This window comes from Protomyctophum bolini, assembly GCF_963924005.1.
Source record: "Protomyctophum bolini genome assembly, chromosome: 5".
NCBI classification, from domain to species: Eukaryota; Metazoa; Chordata; class Actinopteri; order Myctophiformes; family Myctophidae; genus Protomyctophum; species Protomyctophum bolini.
This window is the reverse complement of record NC_137866.1, coordinates 48172219-48200045: the sequence shown is the minus strand read 5'-3', so window position 1 is coordinate 48200045 and position 27827 is coordinate 48172219. Positions and strand designations below refer to the sequence as shown.

The 27827-nt window shown below is 41.3% G+C and overlaps 1 protein-coding gene across 1 annotated transcript; it reads left to right on the top strand.

Moving 5' to 3' along the window:
• Nucleotides 1-8: 8 nt before the first annotated feature.
• Nucleotides 9-27827, top strand: bcap31 (B cell receptor associated protein 31). The gene is made up of 8 exons (XM_080764764.1): nucleotides 9-115; nucleotides 3371-3472; nucleotides 4855-4955; nucleotides 6037-6181; nucleotides 9125-9260; nucleotides 21190-21322; nucleotides 22776-22876; nucleotides 25633-27827. Exons 2-8 carry the CDS (start codon nucleotides 3381-3383, stop codon nucleotides 25663-25665), a joined length of 741 nt encoding a protein of 246 aa, XP_080620890.1. The 5' UTR covers nucleotides 9-115; nucleotides 3371-3380; the 3' UTR covers nucleotides 25666-27827.

The window sequence follows — 27827 nt, the reverse complement described above, 5'->3', positions numbered from 1 at the left end:
AGTGTACAGTCAGTTTTGTCGAAAAGCCAAGAAAACATCAGCGTCCTGAAGCGTGAGCTGCGTGTCGTCCCACAAGTTCCTCGTTTTTTTCTGTTTCTGTGTTTTGTTCTTCAACGTGAGTTTTAACACTGAACACCTCTAGCTAAATGGTTTTAATCTGCTAACATTCTGCTATTAGCCTAATTATCCCAGTGTGTAGTTAGCTTCCTCTTGCTAGTTAGCACCAGAGTGTAACTTTTTAGTGTCAGTCTAGTGTTCTATATAGTTCAAATTGTTTTTCATGAATTGGTGGTTTTTGCAAAGTTGCATTTTAATTCGTTCAGGAATGTTTAGTAAACCTCAAGCCACATTATTTGACTGGGATCAATTGACTTTGGCAATTTGCATATCCGGTCTGTAGTGGATACGGAAACGACTTGTGTTCGTGCATTTATGTGTGCGTGGAATGGTCCGGATTCAGGTTTGGACTAGTGGGCAGGCTCTAGACCGGATGAGTAGAATGGAAACCAGGAGACTAGTGGGGAGGGGAGGTTGTTCATACGAAATTAGAACAGACTACTATAGATTAGATCTACTACAAGCTAACAACGCATCAGCTTCTAGATCTATCCTAGGGGGCTAGCATTTTAAATTATAATTCGAGTCACACTTTCTAATTACCGTAACAGCCTGTTCACATGGTTGTACCATGGCAGTCTTGTTAAATGGCTCAAGAGTCAAGATTAAAATATTTGATTTGTCACATGATTAAAAGGAAAAAAGAAAATAATCTTGAATAAAAGGGGCCATATTATGATTCAAGAAAATATAAATTGAGGAAAAAGGCCATTTACACAGGACTCATGAATGCTGATGTTTGACGACAATCACTACTAAGTGATACATAATGTCTTATTTTTTATGTTGACAAATCCTTTGACAACATTCCAGGGATGTCGCCAGACCAGTTCAGTCTAGGCCATTAGTGGACAACACGTTACCCCCCCCCCCCCCCCCCAAACTCCCTCCAGAGGCCTTTATTGGCTTAGATAAAGTGAATAAAAAGCCTATACTTGTTGTAACACACAGTGCTGACTTGGTAGACACAAAATACTGACTTTTTGAATACAGCTGAATGTCATTGATCTGGTGTACTCTTGAGGTCACAATGACTAAACATATAGTTGAGTTTTCCATCATGTATGTCTTGTGATATGCCAACCCGTCACACACCCTGGCTGTACCCTTATAAGGACCGTATGCACTGCACTGGGGATGAACGCCATTGAGATATTTGCCATACATGTTAAGGCATGACATTGTGTCTATAGCCTACCGTGGGCCCACAGCGTGAACCCCCTCTAGTAGCACCTATCTAGACGGTGTTTTCCAGCTGCATTCACAGTGAAGCCTCCATGGTCAGATTAAAGTTCTCAGTGGCCATGACTTATTTCAGTAATTTTTTAATTAAAAGCGACGCCCGAGAGGCATTCTAACCAGATCGCCCCAACCACCTAAGCTGGCTCCTTTCCAGGTGAAGGAGCAGCGGTTCTACTCCGAGTCTCTCTCGTGTGACTGAACTTCTCACCCTATCTCTAAGGGAGATGCCAGCCACCCGTCGAAGAAAACTCATTTCGGCCGCTTGTATTAGCGACCTTATTCTTTCGGCCATGACCATAGGTGAGAGTATAGGAACGAAAGATTGCTCGGTAGACCGAGAGCTTTGCCTTCTGGCTCAACTCTCTTTTCGTCATAATTGGTTCAATTATTGATACTTCGAGTCAATGTTTTTTAAACATAATGTTACTATTATCTTCACCACTGTTCAAGCATATAAGTAAGTAGCCTTGCCGAGCCATGAGGCCCATAGGGCAGGAGCCTATCTCCTGTTTCTGTAGCGTGAGGCAGCTTGATGTACAAGTACACCCCCTGGACATGAATCTGTTCAAACATATAGCATGTTACAAATTTACTTGCATAACATGAATGGAAAAGTGCCTGCAAGGCCTTTTTATATTTGAGTTGTGCACGGTTGTCGCGGTCGTTTATTTATTTGCAAAGGACTTTTCAAAACAAGTTTGTAGTACGTATTATCAGATAATGGAATAAGTCCATAAAACACGCAAGCAGCAACAACGTAGATAAAAGCCATTAATGACATACTGTAAAACAGAATGAGGCCATGAAGCAACAACACACATAGATAAAACAACTACATAGTGTAAAAGCTGCACTTGTTATCTAATAGATTAAGATCTGTTCAAGAGAAGACATGAAAAGAAGGAATTGGGACAGTTGAATTTAGCACAGGGCAAGCAATAGTTAAGATATAGAAAAGTTAGAGGCAGAGCATAAAATTAACGTGATACAATGGTCTCCAGACAAGAAATCAATAAGAAGTAGAAATGGTGAAGGGATTGCCAACAGATTGTCTCACACAAAGTTCTCTGGAGAATTTAAATGGCATTCAATTTATACAGTCAAATATAAATTCAAAATCAAAAAGTGCAATAACAGAAGCCAGGATGGGCCCAAATCTTCTCTAATGCATATCTAAGACTTTTGGGAAAGGAAAAACTTTTTTTTTTAAATGTATGGACATTTTTCAACATGGAAACTAAATTGACGATTATGAAAAAAAGTATTGTGATTATCTCGACTAATCGCAATCGCCGGTATGTAATAATTGTGACGGGCCTATAGTGGCCTAGTCATTCACCTAGACTAGATGTTCTGCAGCAACATGAGACGTCGTCACATTAGCAACCATCCATTTCCTCATGGGAAGGGGTCTGTCCGTGGGAAGCCCTAAACCCTAGCAGTAGGGTCTACTCTGTACGTACTCTGTAGTGGACGCCTGGACACCGGTAGTAGAGCTTGTTTTGTATTAGCCCATTATTATACCGGTTTAGGCCGATTCTACAGATGCCTTAAGTTCTAAATGAGTAGTTCTTTCACGATTTATAGCCGCGCTGCAAACACGGATGCTTTTCCCCCATTTTAATGTCTTATGCTTTTAAAACCCATTTTGGGGCCGGGAACCCCGTTTTGTTGTTGGCATCACGTCGTGCTTTAGCTATTGAAAAATAGCAGATCTACAAGCTCATAGCGCGCCACCGAGTGGCGCGCTACGAGCTTGTAGGTCTGCTATTTTAGAAAAATCGAAGAGCGACTGACATACTGTAGAAGACATTTTTTTTTAAATCTGATCTCAGGTCAGAATGGGAAAACTGTCAGGATGTAGAAGACATTTTTTTTTTTTAGAATCTGATCTCGGGTCGGAATGGGTTAACATACGTCAGCCCGAGCAGTGGACACGGCGGTAGAGACTGTTAACAGATTAACATATTTATGTTATATTTTTTATATATTTATTTGTTTTTTGTTGTAGATCCGTCACCATGAGTCTCCAGTGGACGGCGGTAGCCACGTTTCTCTACGCCGAAGTCTTCATTGTTCTGCTACTCTGCATTCCGTTCATCTCGCCAAAGAGGTCAGTACTGTACTGTGTCCGTCTGGGCTTATTCATCAGAACGTATACAGTTATTGTTTGAGGATGCAATAATATTATATAGAAGAGGTGACGTTGCACGTTTTGACAAAACATTTGGTAATCCAGGACTCTTCGGACAGACTTACTGAAACAATCTTACTTCCTTATTCTATATGTGTACTACCGTATACATGTACGGTAGGCCTATATATGTGCAATTGTGCATAGTATATTTGATTTTCACGAAATAGACTATAAATGCATTCCACCCACTTTGTTACACCTGTGATGTTCTAACCCACAGTCATCAATCCGACATTGATCGTTCTCTACTCTACGTGACTGATTAGATTAACGTCACATCTCATGACTATACCCGGTGAATTGTCCAAACTCCAAACCTCAGGACTCTGATTAACCCATTTTGGTGTTTTCTAAGCGCTACGTTATACTTTTAGCTATTGAAAAATAGCAGATCTACAAGCTCACCGAGTGGCGCGCTTATACGAGCTTGTAGGTCTGCTGTTTTTGAAAAGTCATGAAAATGTGGCGCAGATCTTTGAACAGAGCGAACATTTTTAACTAAAATATTTGCTTCTGAGATGGGCTGTCCGTGGCCCAATAGAGATAATTCTGGGGATTCTTGATATGAAAAAGGTTGAGCACCACTGACATAGAAACATGGGTTTTTCAGAAAAATGTTAGGATTTAGAAGCCTTTTTTTTTAAATCGACCTCAGTCCAAAAAACACCCACTTCTAGTTGGACAGGAGATTAACTACAAAGACTTTTATTCCCTTGTTTTCATAGTTGGTGTGTGTCTCTGTAGCACAATTTTAGCCTTTTTCCATTGCATAGAACCAGCTCAACTCGACTCTTCTTGAGTCTGACTACTCTTCTTTACTGCATTTTGTAGCTGGCCACTTTAGAGATGTCCAACTTTCACCTACAGTTCAACAAAAAAAAAAAACGTTCTGTTGACATTTTCAGTGAGGAATAGGCCAAGCAGTTGCTCAATGTCGACTCATTTCACATAACTCTGTTCTAGTTTACACACAAAACAAAAGGCAGGACTAAAATAAAAGCAAGGATCAGTTTTGATCAATACTTTTGAAGTCAATATCCTCCTAGACCCAGACGTTTCTTTTTAACTATCCTCCTGCTCTCCTGTCTTGATTTCCTAGCGGTTTGGCCACTAGGTGGAGCCATTTACCCGTCTAATAGAACTACATAAGCACTATAATGCTGTGTAATTCAATGTATTGTACACCCTCATAGTTGTGTTAACATAGTTATGCATGATTGCATTATAATGAATGTTGTGTGTGTATTTTTGTTATTGCTGCTGTAGTGATGTATTTGTGTATCGTGTTGCGTTTCCAGATGGAATAAGCTCTTTAAGTCTCGGCTGATTCAGACCATCGCATGGTATGGAAACACTTCGTTCATGGTCGCCATCGCTATACTGGTGTTCCTCCTCATAGGTGCGTATGTGTGTGCATTGGCATGTGTGTCCCCCCCCCCCCCCCCCCCCAACACTTACAACAACACATTCGCCACCTTATTTTAACCCATTTAGGCCCGATGTCGAAATATAATAAATGTCTTCTAAAATCCTGACAGTTTTCTGAAAAACCCTTGTTTCTATGTCAGTCGTTCTCAAACATTTTCATGTCAAGGACCCCCAAAAATATGACATTGGCGTTTTTTCAAAAATAGCAGACCTACACTAGGTGCCGCGCTATGAGCTTGTAGATCTGCTATTTTTCAATAGCTAAAGTATAACATAATGCTTACAACACCAAAAGGGGTTCCCGCCCAAAATGGGTTAATTTCAGGCACCCCAATTTGATATGCATGATGCCAAATAATATGCATTATGCCAAATGGCAAAAGCACTAAAATGTTAATGATATAATATAACATTAATATTAAAACTAAATTTAAATGTGATACTTTTGGTGTTGGCATTATGTTATGCTTTAGCTATTGGACAATAGCAGATCTTGTAGGTCTGCGATTTCTTTTTTTTAAATCGAAGAACCACTGACATAGAAACATAGCTTTTTCAGAAAACTGTCGGGATGTAGAAGACATTTTTTAGAATCTGATCTCAATCCTGGTCTCTAAACTGCCTCCCCCTGGCCAGCCGGGGGGGCCTGATGGAGGGGAAAGGAACTGGTTGGAATAACGTGTTCCTTCCACGCGCTATACGTCCAACCAGGGAAACCCCCCCCCCTTGTCAGGTGTAAAAGGAGCAACTTGGACACTCGGGCATGAAGGAAGTGTGAGTTCAAGTCCGTTGCTCCCCCCTTGTCCCCCATATATGGGGACTAGGTTGGTGGAGGGTGTGTAGAGCCCAGGATCACATTAGATAATTGACACAGGGGTGAAAAATGGGTTACAAAATCGTGGGATAAAAATTATTAAAAAAGAAAAAATAATAATAATCTGATTTCAGGTCAAAATGGGTTAAGGGTCCATTAGCTGGAGACCCCCCCCCCGAAGTACAGTCCATTCCAGTGATTTACGTGTGTGTGTGTGTGTGTGTGTGTGTCATTTCAGATGCGTTTCGGGAGGTGCGCAAGTACAGCGTCTCGGAGAAGGTGGACCTGACCAACAACCCTGTGGCCATCGAGCACATCCACATGAAGCTGTTCAGAGCCCAGAGGAACGAGTACATCGCCGGCTTCGCTCTGCTGCTCTGCTTGTGAGCGCACGCACGCACACACGCACACACGCACACATGTACACAGCACCCCTACATTCACCCAGCAGATGGCTTGCTCAGATGAGGAGTATGGTAGCCTAAATCTGATAATTAATGTGTGCGAGGGGTAATGATAATTGTAATGAAAACAAAACGATAGCTGTGTTATTTTACAGAAGAAATGGCCCATATGTACATTTTCCACCAAGGCCAAAACGCGTCCCCTAGTATCGATATTTTATCCATATGATATTTAGGCCCGACGTCGAAATAAATAAAAAAAAGTCTTATATATATTCAAGGATTTGTGCCACATTTTCACCGAGTGGCGCACTATGAGCTTTTAGGTCTGCTATTTTTCCAATTGCTAAATAAATAATGGCGTATAGTTAAAACACCAAAACGGGTTCCCGTCCAGAATGGGTTGGACTGGATATTGTCTTATGATTTTGGGATATTGTGCTATCGTGATGTGGCATAAAACGTGTTCTATATAAAATATAAATATCGGATCGGGGGGGGAAATCGATATCGGCCGATGCTCAAAGTCAAATGATCGGAGATCGGTGGATCGGGAGCCAAAAAATGTGATCGTCGGTACATCCCTAATCCCATGTGTATACGTCCCACTGTTTTCTCAACCAATGGTCCATTGACTACTAATAATGTCCTGATGATAACGGACCACCTGTTGACTGGAGTCGCCTACAGCAGGTGTTTTTAACTCAAATCTTTGCTTCTGGGGAGGCCAATTACATAATGCTTTTTGGGGTCCTTGACATGAAATATTGAGCACCACTGATACAGAAACATGAGGTATTTCAGAGAATTCTTTATTTTTATTTTGACGTCGGGCCTAAATGGGTTAAAATTAAAGTGTGAGAACCACTGCCCTAACCCTGTGGAACGTCGGCACAATCTAATTGGGAACACCGATTTTGTGGTTTATGTCAGACACACACACACACACACACACACACACACACACACACAGGGCAAGGCCTTGCTGAGTGAATGACATTCTGTGTCGGGGTCAGTGCACGTGCTTGTGAGCACACACCAACGCTCACGGGACAACATACACAGAGTTCCAAGCATAGCCAGACAGAATGGCATACTCGCACTCAATTACTTGGAACACACTCGCCAACATCACATCTCACCCCACACACACACACACACGCAGACAGACGTCTCTAAATAGGGATGTGTTTTACAGCACTAGGATGGATGGAAATAATTATTGGGCCTCATTCAATTAAATTCAAACGGCTTTATTGGCATGAGAAAACATACGTTTACATTGCCAAAGCAGAAAGAACAATACAGCAATACAATCAAAACAAAAATGACGTACATTTGAAGGTCAGAATCTTCAATAGATCAAATTCTATGTACCAAGGTCACTCAATGCAGGCATAGTGCAGGAATATACACAATGATTAGTCTTCAGGGTGGTTGTGTTCCATTTGATATCCTTCTCCTATATCACAGCAACTCACAAATCTTGCTGCTGTGTTTGCACATTGTTGTACTTGGCCCAGCAGATATGGTAGTTTTTTTTGTCATTGGTCATGTTTTCAAAATCTCTGTGTGGTTGTATAATCTGTGGGAAGTATGTGTCTCTGATGTCTTGGTACAGTGGACAGATGGATCATTCACTAAGCTGGTCCGTCAATTGTGTGGAAACAAACGGACTAAAAGGGGTGTTTACTTTCTCTAATTAGTGTGTAATTGACGAGAGGAGAGTGTGTACAGCCTTTTGATATGTGAACTGGAGATCTTCTGATGCTTCTTGAAAGTCACATGGCGACCTGTAGATCGGCGCAAAGCGAGTCCTCCACGAGACGGATCCGCTTGCTGAACCGTTGACTCGTTTAGGCCATGAACGTCGAAATTAAAAAAAAAGTCTTCTAAATTCTGACGGTTTTCTGAAATACCTCAAATGTCCTTGACATTTCATGTATATATAATGTGTTGTTCAAAGGAACCAAAGATTTGAGTTAAAAACGTCCTGAAAAAAAATATATTCCACATTTGCAACACATTTTCACAACTTTTCAAAAATAGCAGACCTACTAGCTCGTAGCGCGCCACTCGGTGGCGCACTACGAGCTTGTAGATCTGCTATCTTTCAATAGCCAAAGTATAACGCAATGCTTAAAACGCCAAAAGGGGTTCCTGCCCAAAATGGGTTAAAAGAAGTTAAATGGCCAACTCTCACTTGTAATTACAATAAGAGTTTACAAAGTTATAACTTCACGATCCAAAGGCTAATATAACTTGAAAAGCATATTATATAAGCCCTTAATGCCAAACAATTGCTCACTCCCCTATAGCGAGGTAAACGGATGCTGCTGGAATCCGCCAATATCTGATAATGTTTCTTTTTTTTTGTCTTACCGTGTTGACTCCCGGTGTGTTTTTACAGTTTCTTTACAGTTTCTTTTCACTTTTTTTTTTTTACAGTCTGTGATGATTTTGGATGCCTTGTGTTGGTCCACTGTGTAGGCATGTAACTATTCACTCAACACACGATACGATTCGTATCACGATATGAGGTTCACGATACGACTTTTCACGATATTAAAAAATATATATATATTTTAAAGAAAAATTACTGTTTTAAAAATGTTACATAATTTATCTCTCCCCCCCCCCCCCCCCCCTGATATTTGTTATTGAACTACATTGCAAAAGAAGTAGCATTACTTTTGACAGTGCAGAAACATAATTGCCTTCCTTGATGAGCATCACCTGGGCACAGTCACAGACACACAGCTCCCCTCTACAGTGCTCTACTACTGAAAGTGACTATCGTTTCTCTCCAAAAGCACCTACCGCATCACTGTCGTGGCAATAATCACGTTAAACGACACCCTCTCGTGTAATAATATTGCTTAATTCTATCTCCCCGTGCCCTTTTTCCCGTCCGTCCGTCAGGTTGTTGCGCCGCCTGGCAACCCTGCTCTCCGCGCAGGCACAGCTGCTCGCGTCCAACGAGGCGTTCAAGAAGCAAGCGGAAAGTGCTTCCGACGCTGCCAGGAAATACATGGAGGAGAATGACACTCTGCAGCAGGTACCCGCACAGTGCGCACACACACACACACACTCCCACACGTATACGTAAGCTCATGCACACCTGCATGTAAAGACACACCATATGCATGCGTATACACACACACACACACACAGATGAAATAATCTTTATTATTATTTCACTTATTTCATTTGTCGTGCAACTTGGGGTGTCAAGAGTGCCTCGCGGGGGGGGGAACAGTGGCCGCCTTTGGAATCCGAAGGTTCCAGGTTCAATCCCCCGGCTCCTTCTGGCTATGTGTCAAAGTGTCCTTGAGCAAAACATTGAACCCCCCCCTAACTGCTTTTGTGTGTGTGTGTGTGTGTGTGTGTGATACATTGTAAAGATCTTTTGAAAGGCAGGAAAGACTGGAAGAATGCTATATAAATGCCAGCTCCTATCTCAGTTGACCACCAAGAGGCAGTACTGCATGTGTATCAAACTAAACACACTGACACTCTAGGCAGGCCTGAAAGGTCTTTAAAGTTCAGAGCAGCTAAAAGAAGAACTGACTTCATCCACATGTGATGACAAGTCACGCTCACACGTGTGTGTGTGTGTGTGTGTGTGTGTGTATATATATATATATATACAGTATATAATATACATACATACATATATACGCGCATAAATAGTTTTATGTGTTTTATGAGTCAGTGTAAGGATGACATTGAAGTTATAACAAACAACTCGCTGATCAGAAAACGACACATTTTAACAATGCATTCATTAAGGAGAGCATACAAGGGCACAAATACAGTAGGATAAAAATGGGGAAAAATGGGGGGGGGGGGGGGGGTTTGCACCACTCAGTTCACACGGGTGTGATTTTTATATTATAATCCACACTCCCCTTCCCACGGTTTTCGCGGCACATAAGCCTTGTAAATATGTCAAATCAACAGTTTCATCAAGAACAATAAAAAGTGTGTGTGTGTATGTATATATATATATATATATATATATATATATATATATAAAATTCAACGATGTTTTGTAATTTGGTATACATTAGTCAAGTCTATTGTCATCATGCATAAAAGTGTCTTTCCGGCACCCCAGAGCTTTTATTTTGAAGGAATCCCGGCACTGATTGTGTATCCTTCTTTGGATCATGACCCTTCCAATCCAGACGATAATATTATCGTGTCATGTTCATTTCTGGCCAACGTCTCCCACCCATTTTATTGACTTGACTTCAAAACACAGTTTTTGCTGCTCATACTCCTGTGGGGTATTTGTGTAAATTCAAGATTTTGTACACGGTCAATTTTCAAAATAAAAAAAATTGTTAGGTACATTTTTAACCCTTTCTGACCCGAGATTCTAAAAAATGTCGTCTACATCCTGTCAGTTTTCTGAAAAAAGCTACGTTTCTGTGTCGGTGGTTCGGTGATTTTTCAAAAAATAGCAGACCTTACAAGCTCGTAGCGCGCCACTCGGTTTCTGAAACTTAATTGGAAATTATCTTCCGGGCCACTTGAAGTTGTCGGGGGCGGGACTGCAGCGCTCTATTTACTACGGTATTAGTCGAACTGGCTCAGCTGACAGCCTGTGGTGCCGAGTCACACACGGAGGTCATCAGTCATCACCATGCCAGCTGCTTGTGAATGGACATTTTCATCCGTTTCATTTTGCCACAGACATTATACGAAATAAGTGAGCAATAGTTTGACCATAAATACATAATAACCTCCTAATGTGTCTGTCTATAGGCTATCCCAATGTGCTGCACATTATATATATTTAAAATGATAGTAGTATTACTTACTGCCTATAATAATGACATGCCCAAAACGGGGATGGCAGGATTCTGCAGACGAGGGAAAACCTTAAGACCACCCGATGGCTATAAGACGGGCATTAAATGTGGCGTGGTGAAGGTCTTATTGCTTATTTGGGATTTCAATAATTGGGTCTTATCAGTATAGCTAGTGCGAGTGCTTCCGTCGCACGAGGTGAGCGGGTGCATGTCGTATCACTCATATGAGGATGGTTACTTGAGGTCAGGAGGATATCAAGTTCTACCAGTTTAATAAGGGAGAATTAGCTATAAATGGGGTTTGCTATAAATTTGTTCCAACCCGACTCCCTTGGGATTGGGAAACCTTGCGACAGCTGCTGAAAGTTGGGGTACCATTAAAGGAGAATTCCATGCCAGAAGGCTTTCTTATACCTTTTATTTGTAGTTGTTATACGTCCCCAACAAAGAGGTCCAGGTGTTATTTTGTGCAAAAGTGCATTATTGGCTATTTCCCCCTAATATAAGCCCTCAATGGGGGGGTTGGGTTTTTGTGCTAATTCACTTATTTCCATCGAAAATAAGTAGTAAAGTGTGCCGCTCGGGATACTATTTACATTATGAAGAGAGGATACAACAAATATAGATTTTTGAGCGATGGAAATAAGCGAATTAGCATAACACCCCCATAGCCCCATTCAATTCAATGCAATTCATTGAGTGCTTATGGTAGGGGAAATTGCCAATAATGCGCTTTTGCACAAAATAACACCTGCACCTCTCAACCACAAATAAAGGTAAGAAAGCCTTCTCGCATGGAATTCTCCTTTAACAATCCATATAAATAAAATATTCCAAATTTCATTATACTTTAAGTAGCATGTGACGTGTCAAACTAGGGGTTTTCTAGCCGCAATTTGCAACTCTAGATTTTTTTTATAATGGGATGAATCTAGAGTTGCAATACCCTCCATTGATTCCCCACTCATCTTTTTTGGTTTGTGATCTGCTTGTCTTAAACGACGTTTAACTCACCAACATTTGCAGCTGTAGTCCAAGCTTGAATTATTCTCTTTCAATCTGCTGAGCTTGTTTTTCATAAAAATCCACGTAGATTCTGTCAAGACATCCTCTGCAAGTGATTATTTGCTGGAGTTTAAGTGGAGTTTGGAAGCACTCGTCGTACGTCACTGAACGGCCCTGCGTTCCACCTGTTTCGAATTTGCACATAATGCAGGAGGCAGCAGCGCGACCCGTTAACAAAAACGAGTGCTTCCAAACTGCAACACTTAGAAAAAGAATCACTTGCAGAGGATGTCTTGACAGAAAGTAGCTCACAACATTTCTACGGTGGATTTTTATGAAAAACGAGCACGGCAGATTGAAAGAGGATAATTCAAGCGTGGACTACAGCCGCAATGTTGGTGAGTTTAACGTCGTTTAAGACAAGCAGATCGCAAACCAAAAAAGATGAGTGGGGAGTCAATGGAGGGTCTTACAACTCTAGATTCATCCCATTATAAAAAAATCTAGAGTTGCAAATTGCGGCTAGGGGGTTTTCGTGATTCTGAATCAATTGCAAGCATTAGTTTTGCACGAAAAACACTCCTTCACCTAAAAATGGCCATAGCTAACCTCTCTGGTGGTCTGTAGGGTTTGCGCTACCCGAGCGCAAAACCAAAAGCCTGTAGTTTTGCAGAGGTTTTCTTTAGTTGTGGATTCCAGGCAGAGGGATCGGAGAACATGAAGGCCCTTTTCCCCCCAAACTCTCAATGTGGATTCTGGTTGAATTGGAGAGGCTTAACCCATTTTGGGTGGGGAACCCATTTTGGTGTTGGCATCATGTCGTGCTTTAGCTATTGAAAAATAGCAGATCTACAAGCTCATAGCGCGCTGCTATTTTTGAAAGATCGAAGAGCGACTGACATGGAAGACATTTTTTTGAATCTGATCTCGGGTCAGAATGGAAAACTGTCAGGATGTAGAAGACATTTTTAGAATCTGATCTCAGGTCAGAATGGCTTAAGTGCACATGACCAGGAGCCTAGGCCAGTGATAAGGAGCTGGGCTGACTCCTGGGTGAGGAAGGGTCTAATCCTTTGAATGTTCTAGTTGTAAAACCACAGGATCGAGTGTGACCGCTGTGTGCCTTTCACGTTGTTTTTGGCAGCAAATTTCTATTTTAGTTTTAGTCGCTGTCTCTTGAATAGTTTTCACTTCACATTTTAGTCGCCTGGAATGTCCTAGTGTTTAGTCTAGTTTTAGTCGACTAAATGTCATACGATTTTAGTCGACTAAATCTACAGTTAATTTAGTCGACTAAAATGTGTTTTGACAGGCCTTGATGTCGTTGCAATGACATATTTTAAACTTTAGATGCATGCTGAAAATAGCAAAACAAACAATCTCACAACGCGTCGCAGCGCGACGCGTTGTGAGATTGTAGATCTGCTATTTTCAGTATGCAACCCAGCACAAAACTGGATCTCTTGTCCACTAGTCCCTTCCTAACATTTTAGTCTAGTTTTTATTTGTTGACGAAATTGTCAGTATATTTAGTCTTAATAGTTTTAGTCATCATAGATTCGTTTTTATTTAGTTTTAGTCAGTGAAAAAAGGTAGTCGACGAACATTTTTCGTCTTAGTTTTAGTCGACGAAAACAACACTGCTTTCACGAGAGCCGACTTGTCCAGGACAACACCAAGGCTCTTGGCTGTTGTTGGAACTTGAAGTCACCAGGGCGTTGTCTATATGGAAATGGTTATAGATGCTGCGTGGGGCAGCTCTCTTAGCATGGATGGAAGAAGAGAAGCTCAGACGATGGGCTTGATGTAATATAGTGACGTGTGAACCGAGGTGAAAAGGGAGCTGACCTTTTTACCTCGGTAATAATGATATTGAAGTTATTTTACTGTGTGTGTGTGTGTGTGTGTGTGTGTGTGCGTGCTTCAGAACATGTACAAGGTCAGGGTGTGTGTGCGTGTGCGTGCATTCAGCTGTTCCTGTTTCCAGTCTTACTATGATTTCATAGTCGGAATATATTGCATCAGAACATTTCATTGATCCCTTAGGATAAATTAAAGTCCTTCAATAGCCAAGAAATGCAAAACAAAATAATACACAGTATACTTTTGCACGCATGTGTGTGCTCTCACACACACACACACACACACACACACACACACACACACACACACACACACACACACACACACACACACACACACTTAACAGCACTTAACCATTAAATTGTTTCATATTTTGAACTCTTAAACATCCCTGGCAAATGTAGCAGATCTACAAGCTCAAAGGTTAAAATATGGAGGTAAGAGGTTTTCTGCCATACAGCTACGATAATAGGTTTTTACTTTTTAAGTTGTTATAACCTATAGGCCACGTCCACATTACGGTAATGTTCTTGAATTTAAAAACACTGATTTTTGCTGCAGCTGTTATCCACACCTCTGTGTCACATTTGAAACCCTAAAACGGGTCTTTCAAAGCACAGCTGGCTGACACTGGTTTGTTGTTGCATTGCATTGAAGTCTGGGTGTGTTGGAAATGATGACACACACGCCCACACACACACACACACACACACACGCCCACGTTAACTTCCTGATTGGGTATTTCTTGACTTCAGCTGGGACTATAGTGTCCCTTTTTTCGGCATGGTCATAATGGGCAAACGATTAAAAAGAAAAAGAAAAGCCAAAATGTTTCAAAGTTTTTATATGTATACATTTAAAAAAGATAATTTAAATTAAATGTGGCTTGTAGAATGTAGACCACCCTTTTTTTTCTCTCTAGATGTTAATGGAAATTAAATGAATGAAAAGAAACGGATTAAAATGATGTAAGAACCGAACAATAACAATAAGTTCAGCTTAAAAAAACAAAAACATTGACTCGACAACTCCGGGGGCGACGACAGCAGAGAATCCTTGGTCGTCTTTTGGTTTTGAGGTGTTCGTTGGGAACAAGAACTATGTTTGGAGGATGACCTAAAAAAGTAATTTTTACAAGCTCATAGGTCGAGCTTGTAGGTCTGCTATTTTTTGTTTTTAATATTTTTTATTGGTTTTTAAGTTTTTTCACATACAGCCACTTAACAAACCTTTACAATGGACATACTTTGCCAAACTGACATAACATATAAACAAACAGAAAACAAAACACAGGTCTGCTATTTTTGAAAAATCGAAGAATGACTGACATTTTTAGAATCTGATCTCGGGTCAGAATGGGTTCATCAGACCAGTGTGTGTGTGTGTCCAGTGGAAACCTCGTATGAATCTGATCTCGGGTCAGAATGGGTTAAAGTTGACCCGAGGGCAGAAGGTGGAGGCGGGCAGATCAGTGACGTATCATGGCGCTAATCCATGTAGAGAGCTTGCTTCATATGAACACTATACCATTTTGCGCGGGAACCCCTTTTGGTGTTCCAAGCCATCATGTTACGCTTTAGCTATTGAAAAATAGCAGATCTACAAGCTCATAGCGCGCCACCGAGTGGCGCGCTACGAGCTTGTAGGTCTGCTATTTTTGAAAAGTCGTGAAAATGTGCCGCAAATCTTTGAATATATATATATATATATATATATATATATATATATATATATATTTCAGAGTGAACATTTTTAACTAAAATATTGGCTTCTGGGGGGGGGGGGTCCCTGGAACTACATACTTTCAGATGGGGGTCCGTGGCCCAATCAATGGAGATAATTCTGGGGGTCCTTGACATGAAAAAAGGTTGAGCACCGCTGACATAGAAACATAGGTTTTTCAGATTTTTATTTTTATTTTATCGACCTCAGTCCAAAATGGGGTTTAAAAGAAGTATTTCACTGACGACCAGTGCAGGTCAGCGTGGGTTGTCTTTTTATTTTTTATTTTTTATCCGCATTCACATTTTGAACCATCTGGTAGTTGAGAAAGGATGGACTGAGTCAACCCCAAATACGGGGAATTACAGTAATCCAGCATGAGGTGATAAAAGCCTGGGGTAAACCGGCTTTTGTTTGGCTGTGTGGTTCTAAGCTGATGGAGAAAAAAAGACGTCCATCAAAATAGTACAGATTCTCGTTTTCTTTTTCGTTTATTTATTTATTTTAATCAAAGAGGGGTCCAAGAAAAGGGCCAAAGCACACGGATAACTTGACGTTCCTCACCAGTCAAAAAAGAATCACTTCAACTCTAAAAGGACGTTCCTGTCCTTCCCATCATTTTGTGTCATCTAGAGTCTAGACCGGGTGGTTCTCCTCTGCCTTTTCAGGCTGAGACACCCCAAAATGGTCCCATGGGAGCCACCCTGGTAAGAATCATAAAACACGGGACGTGATGTTAAGACTGTCCATTGTGCCAATAGATGGTGTGGGCTCACATGAGATTGCCTTGATGTTAAGAGTGGCATTAGGAGGTGCATTTCAACTAGGGTATGATGTCAATATAGGAGTCCGAGGCATAACATTTAGTTTGACTCTTCGCGAGGAGTTGTGCCGTGCGCTTGTAGATCTGCTTATTCACAATATTTATCCGTGTGTAATGCCTTGTAGAGATCGGCTATTTTGACCGTTTTTTTATAGTGTGTTGGGTCTTTTGCTTTGCTTTTCTTTATTTCCTTTTTTTGTTGAGGTATTAATCCATTTTGTGGCGGGAACCCCTTTTTGGTGTTAGCATTGTGCTATGCTTTAGCTCTTGAAAAATAGCAGATCTGCAAGCTCATAGCGCGCCACCGAGTGGCGCGCTACGAGCTTGTAGGTCTGCTATTTTTTTGCAGAATTACAGTACATTTCAAGCACAAACTCAATACAAAGACTGTTAACTGTGAGTGGACGGCCCAATTAAGCATTACACTTGTTTACAAGAGGGTCCACCTTGTTCAATTCACCAAAACATTTAGAGACGTGCAAATAGACACTTCTATATATAGTCCAAAGAACAGAACAGGAATTCATCGTAAAGGAGGTAAAAAGGGAAAAGAAACGTATACAGTGAGGGGGGGAAAAGGGGTGGGCGTTAACTTTGCCGACCGGAAAGAGATTTGACGGCGACTACGATAGACCCCTATCGACAAAGTATAGAGTTTAAGTAGTTACACACACACACACACACACACTAAACCCTAACCTATCGCACATAAATGCACGTTCAAACCAAGTCTACTTCATGTAAACATACATTAAAACCTAGCACATGCACACGCTTGTTGAATCTCCGCCTACGTACTGTGCATATGTGCACTCGCAGACAGACAGAACACCAAAATGGGTTCCCGTTCAGAATGGGTTAACCCATTTTGAACTGACGTCGATAAAAAAGAAAAGGCTTTTAAATCCTAAAACATTTTTCTGGAAAAACCCCAAGTTTCTATGTCAGCGGTGCTCAACCTTTTTCACGTCAAGGACCCCCAGAATTATCTCTATTGGGCCACAGACCCCCCCCCGCCATCTCAAAATATGTAGTTCCAGGAGCCAATATTTTAGTTAAAAATATTCGCTCTGAAATATATATATTCAAATATTTGCACCACATTTTCACGACTTTTCCAAAAAAAATAGCAAACAAATAACTACAAACTCGTAGCTCGTATGAGCTTGTAGATCTGCTATTTTTCAATAGCTAAAGCATAACCGTAATGCTTTAAAACACCAAAAGGTGTCGTCCCCATCCATGCAAACGGCATTCGAGCGTGTCAAATGGGGTCCATAATTCCAATCCAACATGGTTGTAAATACAAGGTGGTAGTTTTCCACTGAAGGCTTTAAATATGAACACAAACGACGTATGTTTTTGCCTCGCTTGCCAGAGGCCAACCCATGTTAAAACCCATTTTGGGGTCGGGAAGGGAACCCCTTTTGGTGTTTTTAACTAAGCATTGTGTCACGCTTTAGCTATTGGGAAAAATAGCAGATCTACAAGCTCATACCGAGTGGCGCGCTACGAGCTTAATTGTAGGTCTGTAGAGCGAACATTTTTGTTTATTTCGACGTCGGGCCTAAATGGGTTAATATGAACTATATATTCTGCAAACTCTTTTCCTCAGATTGACTGTATAGTTAATTTAAAGTACAGACTCCTCACCGTGCCTGTCGTAAAGGACCACTTCACCACTTTTCAACCTTTCTTCATATAGTAGGTCCTCACAAATAATCATGAAAAAATGTCGCAATCCTTTTCTACTCTGTCTGTGTCTCATAGGAGGGGCTGTGGGCAGTTCAGAAACCGTCTTCCAGTGACATCATCGATGGGGAATACAAGCTAATAGAAACTGCAGGCTTACTAGTCCTGAAAAGTTGCAATGCGAAAATGGAAGCCATCGTTCTCACGATAATGAAAATCTAAACATTTTTGTAAAACAAAATTGTTTAAAAAAAAAAAAATGTCTGCCTAATGATGATGTCACTGGAAGACCTGCCCACCTGCCCACAGCCCTGCTATGAGACACGGACTGAGTAGGAAAAACTTGCGCCATTCTATCACGGTTATTAGTGAGGACCTATTATATGAAGTTGAAAAGTGGTGAAGTGGTCCTTTAAGCAGAATACAATGGAACTGAATGAACTTACTCTGGCCATTGAGCTATACACAGAATGTCTGTATGGGTTCATACATATAGGTATAAGACAAGTCTATTTGTGTTGCACGTTTCAGCGAGCAACAAGGACATTCATTGTGCTTTTACTCAAAACATTAACCCGTTCTGAACGGGAACGCATTTTGGTGTTGGCATCATGTTATGCTTTAGCTATTGAAAAATAGCAGATCTGCAAGCTCATAGTACCGAGTGGCGCGCACCGAGTGGCGCGCTACGAGCTTGTAGGTCTGCTATTTTTTTGAAAAATCGAAGAACGACTGACATTTTTAGAATGTGACCTCAGGTCAGAATGGGTTAATCAGACCAGTGTGTGTCCAGTGGAAACCTCGTATGAATCTGATCTCGGGTGAGAATGGGTTAAGCAATGGAAGCACATCATAAAGGAACATTTCAATTCAGTAGGGGAAAAAAAGAAAAGAGATGGTATACAAAAGGAAACGACGCAGGAAACACCTATATCTCCTTGATAGGAAACACAATATAATATATAAAAGGACATTTGAAAAGGCCCGAGAGATGAACGGACGGATAATAAAGATGAATAGAAGGAACAGTGGGGCTGCCGAGATTTGAAACCCGGGGGAACGGCACGTGACGTGCCTCGCCTAAAACTGTCCCATGGAGGGTAAAGGAAGCCTTTACGACCTAACCCAATAAACACACGCGCACACACACACACACGCACACGCACACGCACACACGAGAGCAAGCAAACGCACGCACACCCCACCCACATGGTAACGTAGATGATGCACCTGCTGCCCTCATTCAACCTCTTGTGTGTGTGTGTGTGTGTGTGTGCATGTGCCGTTAAGCATATTATTCAGGTGTTTTAATAAACTTCTAACCGAATGACCAACCGAAGTTCCGCCCTGTAGACGTGTTCTGCCTTATGTTTTTTTTTCTTTTTAAAAAAAAAAGGTCTTCGCGTATTTTATTTCATTTTGATGTTTTGTTTTCAATTTCATGATTTTAAAAGGCGTTCATTGGTTAATTGATGAGTTCAGTTTTTTTTTTAGTTTGTAGTTTAGTATCGTATTCTGCATTAACCGGCATTAACATTAAAACTCTTCCATCGCCACTAGGGGGCGCAAAAAGGCCCTGACTGCCAGTTGCTATACATTTTTATTTTTTTCATTTTAATTTAAAAAAAAACGAAAAAAAAACGTTATACACGTTTTAAAAGGGCGTTAATGGCGTTGTTGGCTTAAAAAAAAAAAGTTCATTAAGTCCCTGGCAGAATTGAGCATTGAACGAGGGACTTTGTTTTACATTTTTGCTATTGAATATATATTTTTTGGGCTAGTTTTAGTTAACCATTTAAAACCCTGGTTGTATATATATATATATATATATATATATATATATATATATATATATATATATATATATATAAAAAATAGCAGACCTACAAGCTCGTGGCGCGCCATGAGCTTGTATATCTGCTATTTTTTCAATAGGCTAAAGTAGAACATAATGCTTTTAACCCATTCTGAACGGGAACCCATTTTGGTGTTTGCATCATGTCGTGCTTTAGCTATTGAAAAATAGCAGATCTACAAGCTCGTAGCGCGCCACTCGGTGGCGCGCTACGAGCTTGTAGATCTGCTATTGTAGGTCTTGTAGGTCTGCTAACCTCGTATGAATCTGATCTCGGGTCAGAATGGGCTAAGCCTTTGTCTGTCCGTAGACTTGTAGGTGCTTTCCACACGTGTAAAGGCTGACCGCTGGCATCCGTGTAACATGATTGGAGTGGAGATGTTTGGTATTTACACCAGTTGGTTTCTGTGTGGGTGGGGGCTCTATCTCTGTTACCCTCTCTCTCTCTCACACTCACTCACACACACACACACACACACACACACACACACACACGTTTCTTTTACTATACTTGTGAGGACAACATTTCAGAATGTGGCAGCAATATGATTATGAATGGCTTATTTTTGTTCTGACATTTCTAATATAAAAACTATACTTGTGGGCACATTTTTTGAGTGTAGTAACAACTTGCACGCACACACACAGTCGCACACACACACACACACACGCACACACACACGTTTATTTTACTATACTTGGGAGGACAACATTTCAGAATGTGGCAGCAATATGATTATGAATGGCTTATTTTTGTTCTGTGACATTTCAAATATAAAATACTATACTTGTGGGCACATTTTGAGTATAGTAACCACACGCACACACACGCACGCACGCGTGCACACAGTGCAGCTGGTGTCTCTGGCTGAGGGGTGTGTGACGTTCGTTAGGAGTGTTTGGTATGAACACCTGTCCGTCTCTGCTGGTGGGGTCAGCTGGGCTCAGGCCACTATGTCATGTCATCATTGTATGACAGATATATAATGTAGTGAGGTAACTAAGAAAAGTCCGCACTCTAATTTTGACTGCTCTCTCTCTCTGTCTGTCTCTGCCTCAGGGTTTTCCTCTGGGTGCCTTCTCTATTTGTATATACTCTAAGACTGAACCACTCTCTCTCATTGAACTGATTTCTCACATTGGAAACTGATCAGTCGTACGTCTCTCTCCTGTGTGTGTGTGTGTGTGTGTGTGTGTGTGTGTGTAGAAACTCAGAGATGCTGGCGTGGAGCTTCCAGACGCCGGGGGGAAGAAGAAGGGAGGAGACCTGGAGGAGGAGAACCTCTCCCTGAGAGAAGAGCTGAAGGCCCTGCAAGACGAGCTGAACACCACAAAGAAAGGTACGCGGCGCGGCGATACATCTTAAAACCCATTCTGACTTTGGCTCGGCCTTTCCTTCTTAAGCGATCCTATAGACCGGATCACACATTGCACGCTATGCCGTCCACCTCCCGTTATACAGGCATGGACTCTAAAAGCTGAATAACTCCTAATCTACGAGCTTGTAGGTCTGCTATTTTTGAAAAAATCAAAGACACTTTTAGAATCTGATCTCGGGTCAGAATGGGTTAATAATGAAACTGTCGGGGATGTAATAGACATTTTTATAATCTGATCTCGGGTCAGAATGGGTTACTTAATTTACAGTTAACTATGGAATCGTGCATTTCCCTTCAGTGTGTTGGTCGGGCATGTGACATCAGGAATGGAGCACGTGACATCACGATGAATATTAAGCCCATATATATATGGAGATCCCCGATGTCACATCAATATTGGCCAGCAATTCTACATCTGACCTCAAACCCTTTTAGATCTCCATATATGGAGCTGACCTGTTCTGACGTTCCATTATGTTGATCCCTATCCATCCATCCATCCTTCCTCTTCGATGTCTCCCTTTTGACTCGGGGTGGGTCGTGAACCTCTGGACCAAGCGCGTACCGAACCGACCGTGCTCGGGTATAACGGGTACCCATTACGGTAACAAGACAACTCACCCCGTTTCAGTTTTCCTCCCAGAATTTTCCCCAGTGAGGGGTGGGAGAGGCTGGACAGCAGACAGCTGGAATTTCTCTAACTATAAACTTTCATGACAGCAGACACTAAGTACAAATATAATTCATGAAAAGCTACCACAGTGAAGTCTGTTCACAGAAGTTGTTGTAGGATATGTGGGGATTATCTGACGAGGTACCATTTGAGTGGGCAAAACCTTACATATATTAAATAATGCTAAATTGTTTATAGGGTCAATATAAGTAAAATAATATAGCCTTTCCACAGGAGTATCTTTTTATATTTTTCCAAAAAGAATACAAACAGCCAATAGCATTATTACAAAGTTATCCCCCACACTGGGGAGAATTCCGGGAGGAAAAACGGGCAAGCACCGGGGCGAGTTGTCCAGTATTTTCCATTACAATACCGGTAATTAAATTTCGGTTCTGTATCGGGTTCCCACAGACACACAGTCGCACCGCTATTTATTTATTTTCTTCCCTTTTTTTTAATAGACGCGCAGAGGGAACGATCTACAAGCCTACACCGCGTTGCGTCAGCGCCGCGCTGTGGGCTTGTGGCTTTGCAGAGGCGGAGCTATCTCTCTGCGTGGTCAGTTAGTTGTCTAGAGACAGATACGCGCTGCTGTGCCTGGCAGCTGGCACTGAAGCAGAGAAGCATTGAAGCAACATAATTATTAAACGTAATTTTCATTTGTGTGTCTGTGTGTGTGTGTGTGTGTGTGTGTGTGTGTGTGTGTGTGTGTGTGTGTGTGTGTGTGTGTGTGCGCAGGTCTTCAGAAGTCAGACAGTGATGTTCAGGCCATGAAGAAACAAGCTGAGAACCTGACGGTGGAATATGACCGACTGCTGGGCGAACACGACAAACTACTGGTAACACACACACACACCCCACATACAGTACCTAACTACGTATCCTTGCTGTCTGGCAGAAACCAGCTAACTCCATTTATTAAATAAAAAAAAATCATAAAAAATATTGAACAAATGAAAATGTATTGTAAGTGTTACTAAACAAAAGAGCTACTCCTACGGATCCTCAAACTGTCGACTGTACCAGCTAACTCCCCCCCCTCTGTCAATAATTATATAAAGTCACAATATCAACTAATTATATAAAGTCACAATATCAACTTTGATAAAATATACAAGGTTTTCTAAATTTCCAGGATATATATATTTTGTTTTTCCTGGAAAAACTTCCAATTTGGAGTTAGCTGGTTTCTGCCCGACAGCAGAGAAACGGGCCACAGAAAGTGTTTTGTTGAGATGTTTTTCTGTCATGCATTTGTATGTGCTAAAGACACGCTGAAGTGCACCAGCAATGTGATTTTTGCGCTCTTGGGGGCCATTTACACTGGCAGCCAAATCCAGCCTCAATCTGATCTGTGCCACATCCAGATTGGAATCAGATTTGTTTAACCCATTTAGGCCTGACGTCGACATTACAAAAATGTATTTTTAAAATGTTTTGTTTTTTTTCTGAAAAACCTCATGTTTCTATGTCAATGGTTCTCAGTATTTCATGCCAAGGACCCCAAACATTTTACGAAATTGGCCGCCGACCCCCAGCTGCACATTTTCACGATTTTTCAAAAATAGCAGACATACAAGTTCATAGTGCGGCACTCGGTGCCGCGCTATGAACTTGTAGATCTGCTATTTTTCAATAGCTAATGCCTAAGTCACCAAAAGGGGTTCCAGCCCAGAATGGGTTAAATAATTCTAAACGCAAACAAGTCGCATTTTCGTAATTACAATCCGGATGTGGCTCAGATCTGATGCAGACTGGATTTGTCTGCCAAGTGTAACACACATCTGTGACGGAATCCCATCTGGTCACTTCCAAAAGCAGTGTGAACAGTCGAGCTCACTCGCAACCCATTTCAATGTGTAGCTCTGTGAGTTTGTAGACTTTCGCTATTCTTTAATGCAACAAGAAGTATGTTACATGTTGATAGTTCAAATATCAATATCAATGAATCGGGTGTGGAAAACACCCCATTCCTTGTCATACAAGTAATGCCAAAATAATTAGTCCAGGCCCACACACACACACACACACACCCCTCTCTCTCACACTCACACACACACACACACACACACACACACACACACTGGTCAGCTGAAGAATGATAATGTGCTGGACTTTCTTGATAAGCTTAAGCTGATAAGCTTAACAGGAAAGATCACGCACTCTCTCTCTCACTCACACTCACACTCACACTCACACACGCATGCGCCGCGGCACTGGTGTGTGTGTTGTTCAACCTTTGACATTTTGGGAGAGTCAGGATGAACAAACTCCATTGGGGAAAAGTGTGTGAGAATCACATGTACCGTCAAAGCAATTAAAAATGTTGGCCAAAAGAAATACTGTACAATGGTGAGTTAATTTAATCTCTGTCGTGTGTGTGTGTGTGATGTTTCCTGTTAAGCTTATCAGCTTAAGTTTATCAAGAAAGTCCAGCACAGTATCATTCTTCAGCTGACGAATACAACCAGTCTTCTACTGTTGTAGTGCGTGCGTGCGTGTGTGTGTGTGGGCAATAAGCACGAGAGGTCTCAGGTTACCGGGTATTTTACACTGGCTGGGGGCGTAGGCAGACCCGACGCGCAGCGGAGGGTCTTATTGCTTTTCTAAAACGGTTACAAACGTATAGCAATACTAACCTAATAAAACTATTAAATTCACAAAAGTAGCTACGCTTTGCGCCACCAGAGCTAGCCACATCACTTCCTTGTTTTGCTGCAAGTAGGCTATGTGACGGGAGAATAGCGCTTGATGTATTTACGGGGCTGCCTGGAGCCCCACATTCACAGTCATATGAGCCGGGCGGTGCTTAGACGCCCGCACGGCATGTGTTTGTAAAGCAATGAAGCGCTCCCCTTCCCCAGTTCGCTACAAGGCTGCAGGAAGATACAAAGTGATTGAAGGAGTGGGTTATCGGTGAAATTTACACCGGTCACGTGACAGTAACCAGCCAATCAGAATTAAGTATTGGGACTACCCGTTTTAGAATCATTATTTTGACATTACTTGTATGACAAGGAATCAAGAATAGTTTGTTTCCACGCCTGATTCATTGATTATATTTGAACTTTCAACATGTAACATACTTCTTGTTGCAATTATAGAATAGCGAAAGTCTACAGACTCACTTGTGAGTGTTTAAAATTATTTAACCCATTTTGACCCGGGAACGATTCTACAAATGTCTTCTAAATCCTGACGGTTTTCTGAAAAACCTCATGTTTCTACTGTATGTCAGTCGTTCTCAAACAGTTTCATGTATTTGGCCGCCGACCCCCATCTGAAAATATGCTGTTCCAGGGACCCCCCCCCCCCGGAAGCAAAGATTTTAGTTAAAAACTCTGAAAGAATATATATTCAAAGATTTGTGCCACATTTTCACGATTTTTCAAAACTAGCAGACCTACAAGCTCATAATGCGCGCAGTTGGATTTCAAACGGAAGGACAAATAACCCACATACACACAGTCTCCCTCTGATACTGACACCTACACACATGCATACGTGTGTGTGTGTGTGTGTGTGTGTGTGTGTGTGTGTATATATATGTTTATATAACTTCAAATTGAACTACTTTGTCGCTCTCGCTCTCTAGGCTGGCAGTGAGCAGGACAAGAAATCAAACTGAAGAGACCAAAGTTGCCGAGACGTCGTTCTTCTATTCATAACCCATCGCCGCCCTTCATCACCGTCTCCCCCAATCGGCGCCTTGCCCCGATGCTGACATCACTCCGTGTCCGCTGATGTCATCACAGCGAGGCGTTGTGATTGGTTGGCGTGCGGGTGTATCGTACTGTATTATGAACCTGTTTGAACAGGATTTAATGATTCCAGCCTGTCTTTAATTTGTCACCGCATGGAAATTTGGACTTGAAATGACATTAAAAAAAGACACTCGTTATTGTTCCACTTTACATTCCATTCCGCTCTGACCAGAGTCCACGCCTGGTTTTCATCAACGTTTTCACGTTTCCCCGTTTAAGAATGAACGAGCGGCAGTAATGGATTTGAATACTGATGCCTGATTTAAGCGGTGTCGCACGCCCCAAAATCACAGATCTACAAGCTCACAGGGTATTTGCGGTGTGTGTGTGTGTGTGCGTGACACAAATAAAAACCTAGTATAAATCAGGCAAACCTTTGCTAAACATTATCCAAGTGTTTAATTGTTGTCAGGATAGGACATTGTTACACAATTGGATAATAATGCCTCTGCAACTTATTTACATTTCAATACAATTTGGGTCCAACCTGTCAAAGTAATTGTAATGGCGTCTCTGCTCCATGGTCCCAACACCACTTTATGCTGTGGTCAATTAAATTACTGGTGTTATTTGTTAGACAAATCTCCTAAATTCATCTGTAAGTTGAGAATACACAATGTATGTCTCTGTGAATTAAAATAGGTTATTTTCATTACATGCAAGGAATCTTCATTGTATTGTCTGCTTAAATGCTTATCACAATTTTCTCATCTGTTAAAAATAGTAGACTTACAAGCTCGGTGGCGCGCTATGAGCTTGTAGATCTGCTATTTTTTCAATAGCTAAAGTATAACGGTTAAAACACCAAAAGGCGTTCCCGCCCCAAAATGGGTTAAGGGGTTATCCCAGGCCGATGACATTGTAAACGCTTTCATTGCACAGAAAAAAATAATAAATAATAATAATTTATAATGATAAATAAATAAATAATTGTAAATCTACAACCTCACGTCCATGACACGTTGTCGTTGAGCATTATTTTTTCACGATTTATCAACCGAGACTATATACATCTGAAACATTTTCATTAGAGTAGGTTTCAAAACTAGGTTTCAAAAGATAAAAAAATGGCGGTTGGTTGTGTTTTTGGTTTTGTTTTGATAACTTGTAACCTTCGTCGTTATTATACAGTGATTTGTGTTCAGGAGGGTGTTGGTCAAATCAACAGCGTGTTTACATGAAACTAGGCTTTTCTTTGTTAATTTTCTAGTTAAACAGTGGTTTTCATTTTCTTGGGAGGTGGGGTTGTGTTGTGGTAACCGGTTATTAAACCACAGGGCACGAGTTTCAGGATTGTAATGAACCCGCTCAAAGAATAAACTGTTAACTAGTCTCCTCCTCCTCGGATGTAGTTGACCTCAACTTGCATTCAAGTCGGTTGACGCCTCCTCCTGGTCTCACAAATAACCTCCAAAGTCTCTCTGGATTTCTGCTCGTTGTTTTATGGTTATTTCAGTGTTGTCGTTTTCGTTGTCCATTGGATACGACGGTGGTTCCCAAATGTTTTACCGGTCATTTCAATGCTGACATAACTCTCGAGAGGCTAAAAACGGAACCTTATGGGGACAATTTGGATTGGATTCTGTTGGGGCTTGGGGGGGGTCCATTTGGAACTCCGTAAAGAAACCCTGAGGTTTCCTTGGAAGCCCACTGTGGGAGAACCACTGAGATACGAATTTGACATCTTTATATTTTTTTCCACTAAGAATGGTTCCTTCCGGTTTGTGGGGCTAATGTGACGGTTATGGGGGTTTGGGGTTTTCTAGTAAAGATTTCAATGTTAATGACACAACTCTAGCTCTTGCCCTGAAGAAATACTTTCACTTAGAAGTTCAACGAGAAAAGAGGTGTGTCATTTGTTGGGTTTCCTCCCCTCGCAGGTTGATCTGTTGACTGTGACAAAAAAAAGAAAACATGTGAAAAATAAAGTGCTTTTGCTTACTCGGTCACTGCTGGCTGTCAAAGTGTTTCAAAGCATATTGTTTAAAAAGCTATGTATTAAACTTCTTGGGTAAGATCACAAAAA